The sequence below is a fragment of the Stegodyphus dumicola genome, chromosome X1, assembly GCF_044657685.1.
Source record: "Stegodyphus dumicola isolate Sdum_Otavi_A_Nest chromosome X1, ASM4465768v1".
Classification (NCBI taxonomy): domain Eukaryota; kingdom Metazoa; phylum Arthropoda; class Arachnida; order Araneae; family Eresidae; genus Stegodyphus; species Stegodyphus dumicola.
The window spans coordinates 254,136,516-254,149,302 of record NC_140780.1 but is presented as its reverse complement, the minus strand read 5'-3'; the positions used below and the strand labels follow the sequence as shown (position 1 = coordinate 254,149,302).

General features: G+C 32.7%; 1 protein-coding gene and 1 long non-coding RNA gene across 5 annotated transcripts in view; both read right to left on the bottom strand.

Moving 5' to 3' along the window:
* LOC118188691 (uncharacterized) overlaps window positions 1-2,395 on the bottom strand; it is a 120,709-nt gene extending 118,314 nt beyond the window's left edge. The window contains exon 1 of one of the 2 annotated variants that reach the window (XR_004758152.2): window positions 1,988-2,395. This is a non-coding gene — a long non-coding RNA (uncharacterized LOC118188691). The remainder of the gene's footprint in view (window positions 1-1,987) is intronic. The other variant, XR_004758151.2, reaches the window with a different exon arrangement.
* Window positions 2,396-5,082: 2,687 nt separating this feature from the next.
* The window catches only part of LOC118188686 (uncharacterized), a 65,533-nt gene continuing 57,828 nt past the window's right edge, over window positions 5,083-12,787 (bottom strand). For all 3 annotated transcript variants that reach the window (XM_085807522.1, XM_035359183.2, XM_085807521.1), the window contains one exon: window positions 5,083-11,057. In XM_085807522.1, the coding sequence (XP_085663648.1) occupies window positions 10,536-11,057 (522 nt within the window). In that variant the 3' untranslated portion in view covers window positions 5,083-10,535. The remainder of the gene's footprint in view (window positions 11,058-12,787) is intronic.

The following is a 12,787-nucleotide window of genomic DNA, read 5'->3' as shown; positions in this document are numbered from 1 at the left end:
CTCTTATAGTACTAATCATTCTCACGGCTTTATTCAACGCAGTGAGAATGGATTCAACGCAGAATCAATATATCCAAATAAGTGTGTAGGGTTGTAGAGACATTAGGTTATTTCTAAAACAGGAGAGATGAAAAATTAGCAATTCCTCGCCAGGACTTGAACCGCAGGCCTCTCGAATACGCGCCGAGCATGCTGACTACTACACCACGAAGGCATTCTAAGAAGGCGGGAGAAATAGCTTACATACTCCCCCTTTTAAAGGGAGACTGCCGTTTTAGGGGATCCAATCGCCAAATCCTGGTGGTGGAGAATCATAATCCACCACCTTTTTTTAGTTCGGGCGATACTGTAGAGACATTAGGTATTTTTTGAAAGCAGGATCGATGAAAAATGAGCTATGCCTTCGCCGGGTTTCGAACCATATGCCTTTCGAATACGCACCGAACGTGCTGACCACTACACTACGAAGGCATGATAAGAAGGCTGGAGAAATACCTTATAAGGTTATCATTTTAAGTAACCAGTTATTTATAATTTCAGCTTTACTTCTCCTTTTCGTTTCCTCACCAGAATGCAAATTAGGTGAGTATTAGTCGAGGGTTTTGGACCGTAAGGCAGAACGCATTTCTGCTTCTCGAGACCACGTTACTAAATTTCGCTAGCGCTGATAAGATTTTAATTATTTCGTTTTGCGTTATTGCTGCCTACATTTAAATTGTGACGCTTGTGAGAAGTTTTTGAGCCAACTTCGAGTTAACTCAGTTGTGTACTACTAGGTTGACTACGAGGTTTCTTTTAAATTTGGTTTTGACTGTAACTTTAAGTTACACAGCCGTAAATGTTAGTTAATGTGTAAGTACGAGTTTGATTTAATAAATAGGTTGTTTTAAACCTTTTCAAGACTCTATTGTTACTTCACACTAAGCGATGATTCGCTTTATGTCTGTTAGGAGTTAGGCTACTAAAGAAGGTTAAACTCTATAATTATACAGTTTCTTTCAGCTGTGATCATCGCGATAACTAAAGCAGCTACTTCTTCCCGCAAAGCGAATATATTATAATAAAATTGCTTAGGAACAACTCGGGAAATGAACGCCATTTCAATAGTTACAAAATTTACGGGATGATAGCGGATGAAGATTATGTAGCCGAATTAAGAGTAATTCAGCATTTATTTTATTATAAAATAAAATCTTCTGTAAAGGAATTTTCTACTGCCGAAGTTGAAGAAAAATTCCTTTTGAAGACTTAGCTCCAAAACTAAAACCAAAGGGGAAAAAATAATGTGTCTTAAGGATTTGAAAATTCCTCTGAAATATGATGCTAACTTTGAAATTCTAAGCGAATGATTTACAAATTTTGTTCATGCGTGGGAATAAGGTCTATAATGTTGCACTTCTACCGCAGAAGAAAACTAACTTCAAAGAGAAGATGTTTTATAAACATTAAATGCTCCTTTCCTCGAATTTCCCTGGCATCTCAGTTTTCACTATAAAGATCTTTAATCTTCTGATTTTAGAAAATTTATTGAAAATTGCAGAGAAAGAGTTAAATACTCCGCTACAATTCTTCAGTTTGCTCTTACTCAGATTTTTGCCCTTCCCCCCCCCCCCCGAGATGAAGTCGACGATACAGATATATGTATTTAACCAACTTTTGCAAGGAAAGCTTCATGAGAATTTTCGAATTCTAATTTGCACAAATTATCTCCTCAATTCTAATTCATTGATTGAAAAATCTTTACATTCAGAACGAAGTGTATATTAAAATGATCTGTGTTCTTTCCCGATTGCTTTACCATTTTATTTTTCCACAAAATAAATAAATAAATATAAAAATAAAAATGCATAAAGAATAAACGTAAATAATAAATAAAAGTAGCTATAGGCTGTAATGCTGTAATAATGTTACATATTATAATGCGCAAAATAAAAATATTGTTTCATACGGAATTCAAGAAGCAGAACATAGGTTCAAAATCTCATACCTGTTTAGTTCCGCGTATAAATAGTTCAAAATTCTTCCTGCACTAGAGCCTTAAGATTATTCAATATTTTGAAAGTATTTATTTAAATTATTTAATATTTCAAAATCAAGTTTCCATGTAAACCGCAAACTTCTGGTCTAATTCAGGGTATTGCTTTGCAAACAGACTTTCAGTGTTTCGTTTTCATTGCATTTATCATATACAGGACGTATCACAGCAAGGGGAAACGTTAAGTTGGAAGAAAATGATTATTTCAATACACAGATAAGGTTATTTTATCTAAGTTTGGGAACTCTCCATACCAGATTTCTCTTGGATACTCATAATGTCTCAGTCTTTAATATATTTTGCACTGAACCGGAAAACATTTTTAACAAAAATCTTCGATATAATTTTTGTTTCTTTTGTCTCCAACCATATTCTTTGTTGAAAATACTTTTCATATATATCTGGATGGATGTGGGCAGTAGTTTTAGATGCCAATGTAATTTTTCAGGATTCGTTTCTCAGGTTTAACTCGATGGTTTAATTCCAATACATGCTATGTGACAACTTTTGTTTTCAGATTATATATATAAGAACATTGAAATATTGGCAATATAATAGCCATAAATTAGTTCAGAACATTGCAACATTTCATGTAAATAACAAATCTTCAAAAATTATCATTATTGTAACATCGAATTATTTACATGTTGCATTTCCTGCGATGCACACACACACAAAAAATCAACAGTTAAATTAGAATTAATATTAACGCAGGGAAAAAATTTCTTTGCCACGCAAAATTTAATTTTCATCTACACAATTAATACGAAATTTAGATATCATTTTATTAAGAATACACAGCGAATAAAAGATGAAAGCAATAAAATATTAAAACTAAATGCGCAACTAATAACCTTGACGGAATAGCGTTTGCTTTAAGTTTTTCTTGAAAACAAGAGTAATTATTCTTCGCTTACTTAAACTTCTGAACAATGGGTTACACCCAACCATATAATTGGCATTTAAAAACCACAACTGGATATGAAATATTCAGAATATGCGTATACTGAAGTGGGAAAATATTTGTTTTCTGCAACTTGAGAGCTCAATTTATGAACATCAAGGTCACAAAAATATTTTATTTTTAGATTTCAATATGATAAACATTAAAGAACACTATGCAATTAAGAATTCCTTTTAATTCCATCAAACTCTACTTGCAAAAGTATTTTGCGAAATTCAGCTTGAGAAACATACAACATAAGGCTGTCATTTCCTCATTAAAACTTTTCAAAATTCTGCAAAGCATTTTTGGGAAAGGTTTAAAGTGACAAACTTTACTGTGTACTAAATATTTAAAAAATCTCATCATTTTCTAAATTCGTTTTTGATTTTTTAAAAGTTTTTTTCTATATAGCAGGGTTTCTTAAACTTTTTTCAGTCACTGAGAATTTTTCGCGATCCCCCAGGACCCCATAATATTTACAAAAATTTCGTGGGACCCCACAAGTATTGTGCAAATCCGACACACGCGTGAGTGAAACTGTTAATATTTTCACTTGTACTGTAATATACTATTGCAGTTTTAGGTCATTAACTTTAATTTCTAATTTTAAGTCATAGAACAATGTGAAAATTTTAAATAAGTAACAGACGAAATGACAGCGTCACGTGCAAAGCAAGGAAAATTAAAAGTTTTTATTATAAAAGAAATGCGTCGAAACGTCTTCGTTTTTTTTTCTTTGTCTGTATTGTTTTGTCTTTATCTATTTTCAGATATATTGTGTAAAAATGTTTGATAAATGTAAAATTAGTATAATAAGTTAAAGAAATATCAAATCTGCTAAAATTTTTGGCGACCCCTGCTGCAGGTCCCGCGACCCACAGTTTAAGAAACCCTGCTATATAGGAAGAACTGGCTTTACAAGTTGCAGCTGATAAATTTTTTTTAAAAAACGTTTTTCGTTTCCTTAAAAAGAAGTGACCCTAAGTATTTAAAACTCTATTTGATTATTCTGAAAATGATAATTAGTTATATCACGTGGGTTTCTTGCATATTGGGCCTTCTATCAAGTGACTCACCTCTGATGATTCAAAGTGAATAAAAAAAAATCGTAGTATCCATCTTGGATGTACTGATGAGATTTTTCTATTCTTAAAATGGAAAGTTTCTTACTTTGGTAAACAGGAAAAACCTGAGAAAGAGTGGGGAAGGCGGGGGAAGATGTTTCAGTGTTGAAGAACAGTATGCAGGATTAACAATAAGGAAATGGAAGCACTTAGCGTTGGAGTATGGTATGTGAGGTGTGGAATGTAGTCGACATCGGTATTACCAGTGGGTGTGGAATCGCCCCGCCCTCAAATAAACAAGCTGCAAAACAGGTAGCGTTGTAAAGATCTTCCAAGTATAAGAACTTGTGCGGAGGTTTAATGCATGGGCTGCATTTCTCTATGGGAGGGATGGAACTTTCATTCTTAGTACTTTCACCCTTACCAGGTATTGTTGTCTAATAGGTATTTATTTATTTCATCTTCGTACAAAAAGGTCAATGAACCAGCATACTCTTTTCATCGGAATCTTTAGCTTGCTGTGTTTCTTCCTTTTATATTAATATTAATTATTGTTTCAAACTATTAAAGTTTTTTGAAAAACATTTTATGATCAAATACAAAATATATATTTTTATAATGCAACAACAGATTTATCTTTCTCAAAGAAACAACAATAATAAAAAAAATTAAATCATCTTTGAAAAAATTAAATCATCCTTAAAAATTTTATCGTAAAATATAGATCATATTTTACGATAAAATTTTTAAGGATTTGCAACAACAAAAAAAAAAAAAAAAAAAAAAAAAAAAAAAAAAAAAAACTATCATGTTCATAACAACTTTGTGCATGGGAAATTGAACTTATTTTATTGACCTCCCTTGTCTTCCAATTCTATTAGTTAAAATCACTTTATAGATACATTTTGATTAATCTCTCAATATTTATAAAGTTTTTTAAAATTAATCTTACTTGTTAAATGGACTATAATTATCTATGTCAGTCACCTCAACATAAAATGATATTGTTAAACATTCAAAAAACACAAGAAACTGAATAATTACACAATATTTTTAATTAATTAAGTTTACTTGAAAATTATTCAATTTCTATTAGAAAATATTCTTAGATTAAAATGATATACGAAGCTTTATATCAAAGGACAAAATTGAGTAGATTTTAGGTCAAATAAAAAACAAAAAGTTCAAATTGAGAACAGAGACGACTTTGGAAGTGATATCATGCAACAAATGCAAGAAAAATGATTCTGGTTTGAGATATTAGGTATCAAGTAAGAAATAAAATTCCATTAGCCGGAATGAAAACTAAAATGGGGCAACAATTTCCGAGAAATTTAGTATAAAGAAAGACCACGGAAACCTAAAAAAAAAAAACTTGCGTGCTAAAAGTATATTACTTCTGTTTTATACATGTTCCAGCACAAATATTAATGCTTGAATGAACAATAACTGTGTAATACTAATATATAATAAGACATGTCATACTAATATTGGTCTATGTTAATTTGCTGTCTTTTGTGTGCTCATTAAAATTCTATTAGCAGACAGAATAACAGCTAGAATGCAAATTCGAGCTTAAAAGCTCTGTTAAAAGCAAATGCAAGCCTGAACTGATAAACTCTTACTGTATGTAGAATTTATACTTCCCCACGGCGTTGTAAAGATACTTCCCCACGGCATTTATACTTCCCCACGGCGCGCTTTCATGGTATAAATGGTAGAATGTGCGGTTGGCATTCAGAAGATACGGAGCTCGAATCCTGACGAGGGTATTAACTGGTTTGTCACGTTTTCCTGGCTTCAAAAAAATCTATATATCTCCACAATGGCGCCCGACTAAAATACGGTGGACGTCACAACCAGAATTTAGCAACTGGAGTTCGTTTTCTGTTGTACGTGTTTTCGTGGTGTAAATGGTAAATAACATCCGCTTGGCAATCGGAAGATCCGTGGTTCTTGACTTTTCCTTTCACCTACTCTTGAAATGAAGTCTAAAAACTCAGTCATGTCGACTAAAAATGTGGTGGACAATAATTCGTCATCATCTGAGTTTGGCCAATTGGATCTTGTTCCCCTCTCCTCAGTCGCCCTTCAAGTGGAGGAAAATATAAGGAAGTTTTGCTTGCTCTCTTGGTGTAACTGGTAGCACACTGAGCCGACTGTTGGAAGATTCGGAGTTCAAATCCAGGCGAGTCTGGAGTTGACATCTCATGTTTCCTTCTTCAAATAAATACCTACCATTAAGATAATTTCTCAAAGCCAAATTATCTACGAACTTACTCCTACCATTTCAACTAATTGTTAAAAAAGAAAAATACTTGATTTGGATCACTTTGGTGCGCATCTAGAATCTAAGAATGATGATAAATAGCTTACATCCAAAATTTTAGTTTTTGATACTTCTTTTATTTCTGATTTACTTTTTAGCCCAAACAGGCAATATGCCCAGAAGGGCTACTTATTTCGTTTTAGCATTTCGTCTGTTCACTATAAATCTCGGTTCACTTTTCAAATTGTTGCCACCAAACATTAGAGCCCTGCATTATACTTAAAGAAATAAAGTAATGAAGAATCTGCATGAATGTATGTATGTTTCTCGCACTGTGGAAAACAACGGTACCTAGAGACATCAAATTTTGAATAACGTAGTCCTCCATTCGAACATGGGCATCTGGAAGCCCAAATTTGGAATTTTGAATTTGTTTTATTATCTATTTCATATTTTGTCAAACATTAAAGAATGTTTGATTAACAAACTCAACGATTTCAACATTGTACGGAGGAAAAATCAATGGAAATGACAACACTGTACGGTGGGGGGGGGAATTATCTCCAGCGTGCGTGACTATGTGTCGGAAATTCTAAAGATATGATCTTTTAAATATTTGTGATATTGCTGTTGAATTGAATTTTATGGTTTAAGTGCGAAGAACATGATATGTAATAAGTAAGGTAACGCACAAAACGTTAAAAACGTCCCTTTGGGCGTAATATAAAATATTAAAGCTTTCCGATTTTTATTTTCTTTTTTCTGATGCATTTTTAATGCAAGTTCTATTCTCCTGATGTATATTCAGATACTTATAACTAGACACTACGTTCCAAGCATTCTAAAGTGATCAGATCTGTTGCCTGATTCGTCAGTACGAACGTGCTCATCAAAATCTCAAATTTCAAGGTCTTCGTAAGTCCTCCTCTCTCTGATAAAGGTTGTAGGATTCTCCACTGTGTAATTCTAAGTTACCGTTGAAAGTGAAGACTGATAAGCGAATAATTGCTTCAGTTCGTGTGACAGGAAACAACAAGATAGAAGGGTAAAATAACCCTCCTATCTTGTTGCCTTTATTATTTCAATCAATATTTAACAGAACTACGTCTTGGAGTTGTGCAATAAAGCCGACACTTGGGCTTCAACTTAAGAGACTAAGAATTAAACTAACCTTAACTAAAAAGAGATATAGCCGAAGCTATCAACATTCTAACAGAGTTGGCCCCTTAACGCTAATTGATTTCGAAGCTATCAAGGGCATAAAGTAAAGCCGAGCGTAATAATAGCTTACGAGAGAGTAGCCTAAAACGGCGGACGCGTGCAGCCAGAATATCTGGTATCTCTCTCACTAAGACAGAACTTCGCAGTTAAATACCGCTCTTCCTTATTAGCATTCAGACGTGATTCTAAAAAAACGTTCTGGCCGGAAGTGGTAAATTAAAATTAAGAATCGATAGGAAAGGAAGTTTAACTCAAAATTTAACTGTTAATAAAATTAGCATAATCCTTACAAGGTCCTAATAATGAAATCATAAAAACTTACACGTGAGTTAGCAAGCAATGTAGTCCACACAACAGGAACCTCAAATTTAGGTTAAAATTATAGTACTAAGTAGAACAAAGAAAAAACAATATATGAAACAATAACAAAATTCGAGACCTAACTTATTTACTTATTTTTTCACAAAGTTAGGCGAATTAAAATAATATTTAAAGCAGTATTAGTAGAACTTGTTCAAAGATAATTTTAAAAGTTAAAAAAGTAAATATAATAAATTATCATATGTATTATTGTATAATAGACAAAATAAATATTCAACTCAAAAAAAAAAAAAAAAAAAAAACTTAAAGCAATTTGTTACTACTTGAATGCAAAATATAAGGAAAGCTAACTTGAGAGACTACTAATAGTAAATAAAAAGAGCTGCAAGAACTCTGCATTTCTTTCTAGGAGGATTCTCATTCAAATCTGGTATACAGCTGAAGCAGATAAATAAAGGGCGTAAGCCTTAATTTTCTCAGAGTATACTTTGGGCTTTAACATATTGATCGCAGCGAGTATATATTGCCTCTTAGAAATTAAGAACGCAAAGTAAATTCTCAAATAGTGAGACTTGACGCCATGGAATTTACTGTAAGAAACATGCACTATCGTCGGGAATCAATGCAAATTTTCAAATGTTATGACCAAACGTGAGCCTAAGTGTTTCAATGTACCAAGGAAAACTGTCTGACAGTGTTAACGTTGATGCGGATTAGATTAACTTTATTATAGCAGAAAAATATATTAAGATCTTCTTAGCGCTATAAGGTTTGAAGTAAAGCAGAGTCCATCGAAAACGCCCCTGTTTCATTTCTGTGTATTATACTGTCGCTTATATAAGACACAATTATCTAGAGAAAGTCGTTCTAGGATCAAAAGCCCCTCTAATGATCAGTACTTTGCTTTACTTTCAAAACGTAATCGCCGAGTAGCTGCATCAACTCTCTGAACAATGGCTACCACTTCAGAAGGGAAAGTCGATATCTGCCAGCATAGAAAACTGAAGGATAAATAACAAAGGACTGCATGGCCGGGCACCAAAAAGCTGTGCTCTTTTTTAGTGCTAGGATCAGAGATGCATGATTAAAGTAGTGCCGTTAAACTATGACTTGGACAAAAGCACAAAAGTCAAATGTCCACTTCGCGCATCAGTGCCTTAGACATTAAATGATTAATGGCTTGGAGATGGAAAGGAAAGTGCAACTAACCCAACAATGATGTTGATTGAATACTACGGTTTTGTCCGTAGCAATGTGACGGTGCGGCGCTTATTTTCTTTACGATAACTCTCCCATCTCATAAGAGTTATAGTGATAAGGGAAGATTATTGGGATCAAGTCTTTGAAATCTTTGTAAAACTCTGCTCTACATCAGTAGGTTCAGATTTTTGTTTTACGGTCGATAATCCTTATATGTACAAAGCATGGTGACTGGCAGATGAAAGCACGCTGAGAGTGAACAATGCAGTATACAACGTATTCTCCGGAATTCAAATCCGTTTGAAACTCTTTGCGATGTCCTTGCCTTGGCTCTTTAATTCCTTTCAATGACTCTTTAATTCCTTTCAAAAAACTGAAAACTGCTCTGGAAATTAATATAATTTGCTGCACTGGATCAACGAACAAAACGACAGTGCAAAGTTTGTATCTAAATAGAGACGTCACATGCCATACTAAGGTTTGTTTGCTTCATTAGTGTAACGGACAAAACATTTTCCCAATGTACAGTATAAAATAAACACTTAAATGATTAAAATACAGCTAAATATATTTTCTTCGGTTTTTATTAATATATTCGTGAATACGTAACTCCAATGATTCACTTCTTGAGAAATTTAGAGGCAATCAAAAGTATACCAGTTTGCATTTCGTCAAATTTACTGATGCGCATTAATCTTTTGGAAGGCAATATACATAAATAATTTATCGCTGTTCTTTTTGTTTCTGTCCGATAACATGAAGAGCGTTTAGTAGCCTGAATAAGTTAACCAAAACTACGTTCTACTACATGAAAAATAAATTCAAATAGAAGTCATAAAAGGAAAAAAATAGTTTTAATATTTTGAACATTAAACATTATTTTTATTTTCTGCTAATATATGGTTTAAAATTATGCTTAAAACAGCTTTATTCATAAAGTGGAATCTAAATCTCTAACGAGAAAATATTTTGGTTATTTAGAAAATTTTGAAAAATAGCATAAAAATACACTAATATTGAAAGAATTCCTTTTTTTTTTTTTTTTTTTTTTTTTGATAGTAACATTACACTCAGCTTCAAACAATCACTATAATTTATATCATAATATATATATTTGGCACCAGAATGTTTTTAGTTTTTGTCATATTTAAATTAGTATTACATATATAACTCGACATATATTTGCACCGCACATTTCTCAGAAGCTCTCCTCAGTTCGTCTATGCATGTCTCTGTACAGTTAAGTTTGCATCCAAAAATTAAGACTTACTGATGCAGAAAATGTCAGTTTCAGTTTATGACTTATTTCACAAATCACTTCTGTTCGAGATGTATCAAGTACAAAAATCACCAACATTTGCAATCTTTTCTTCGATATTATCTAAAATCATAAATTCTTAAGTCTGAAGGCATTCATCAAATCATTTCATCACTTGCATACTAGAGAAGGAAAAGAAATAAATTACACAAGCAGAATCATCAGCGCTGTCGAAATGCAGGTGGCAGTGTGATAGCTTTACCAGGATTCTCTACAAACTGATCGCTTGTTTCAGAAATTTCATGACTGGACAAGTGCGAGGAAGATTTGTCATCGTCACGTATTTCTTCCGATTCCGATGTATCACCATCATCATCACTTCCTCGTGATTGCCTGGCTTTATTTCTAGCTTGCAATTCCTCGTTTTCACGTTGCTGTACTTTGACAGGACCATCAAACTGGTCGCTATAATATCGATGTGAAACTGGGCAGTCTACGTTTTCTGGTCTATCACAGACAAGGAACCTCTGATCAAACACTAATTCAGGATGGCAACAGAATGGGTGATCAGTCAGAGTTTGAAGATTGCTCGGAGCACATAAATGGAAAATATGACAGCCAGTGTCTATATCAGCATAATAACCCCCAGCTATCTTGTTTTCACATGTAAAATTCAGTGGTGGCACAGAAGCAAAAAGTTCTTGCTTGGCACATGCTTCCATGTAGAGTTTAGCTCTCTCCAACTGAAAATATGAATTAAATATGAATTTTTGATTACAAGTTACTCAAAATAATTTAAATTTAATACATATTAAATTGCTTAGTCAGAGCAAAAGAACGAAAATAGATCACACGATGTATAAAGTTTCTTTATTATTTACTTTCAAATGCAAGTTGCATTGAATTGTACTATATATAAGTATAAAGACAGGCCCTATCAGATTCAGAAAGTCGTAGAAAAGAAAGGTTAGGAAATGTATTTAATAATAATGAAATTAAAAATCATACTGACTAAGCGTTTGAAGCACAATAGCTAGTGTACTATTGTAGAGTAGGTACATTCCTTTTAATAATTTGCTTCCCTTGCCTTTTAATTTGGGTCTTAGAAATTTTAGAATTAAAAATTAAATTTAAATTTGGGTCTAAGAATTTGGGGTCTTAGAAATGCATGACACATGTTTAGTACATCTTCTAGAGTGATAGTTTACATTCAGAAAGCAAACAGATCTTCCTTTAACATATTCATAAGACGATATCGTACAGTATAACCATTATTGCAAAGCGGTTTGAAATATAAAGCAAAATTATTACTTCAGTTTTATCTCAAATGCTTCCTTTACCTAATAAAAATTGAATAAAAATTGTCTAAGATTTATTGGAAGTTCGTGTGATTAGTTTCCGTACATAGAAATGATCACTCATTGAATAAGGTGATGAATTATACGCTCTTTTGTGATTTCTGCTATTCTGTAAAATACCTTTAGTTTCTTAAGCTGTATTTGGCATTTCCAGTAATATAAATACTAAATAGATGGAAATTTTGTGTGGATTTTCTGTATTTCAAATGCGAGTGCAGGTAAGAAAGTTGGGAGTTTCTGGAGTATTTGCTTAATTTTCAGAATACCGCAGTTTTCTTAAAACTGATCTGCTATCAAGAACACTTCGAAAGTATTTTAAGACTGTTCCCCACTTCTTTGTATGGCTGGTGAATTCCCTAACACAAATTTCGGATTGAAGAACCAGAATTAACATTTGAATTTTTGCTTGGAAAACTGGAGGTTTATTGTCAAGTATGCATTAAATTTTAGATATGTTCTATATTTTTGGGCACAAAGAAGCAACTCATATGCTCTCATCCACTTCAGAGTTTGTAGATGATTGCAAATCATCCATTACTCTGAAATGAATAAAAAAGGTTTTAAATCTGATAATAGCCCTCTAATTTTCAAGTACATACGAACAATAGTCAAGGAAAAAAAATCTTCAATAGCATAAACTCAGCAATTTTATTCGAGTATTTAAATAGATACGGGTATTTATTAGTAAATACGAAACCCTTAAATTATTCTTTCCTTTAAATAGCATATATGCGAAAAAGACGATTACCAATTTGCGCATTTTGAAACACTTTTGAGAAAAGAGCAAATGCGTTTCTTAATAAACGTTTTTTGAACACACGTATACTAATACTGCTACTGCTACCTCTTCATCTTCTAATAATAATAATAATAATAAATAGTTTCTTTACAATGGATCACAAATTATATTTTAATCTCTTCCTCAATCAATACAATTCCGTGCAAACATTACAAATGGAATCATTTTCTGCACACCAGAGAATATCTAGGCATACTAGTAGTACCAAGGCACTGACAAAAAAATACGCAGGAAGGCCTGATTACTTTATGAACGTAAAATATCTTTGAATCTCATAATAGCAAATTGACGAAAACAACAAAGAGTGCATCAAATC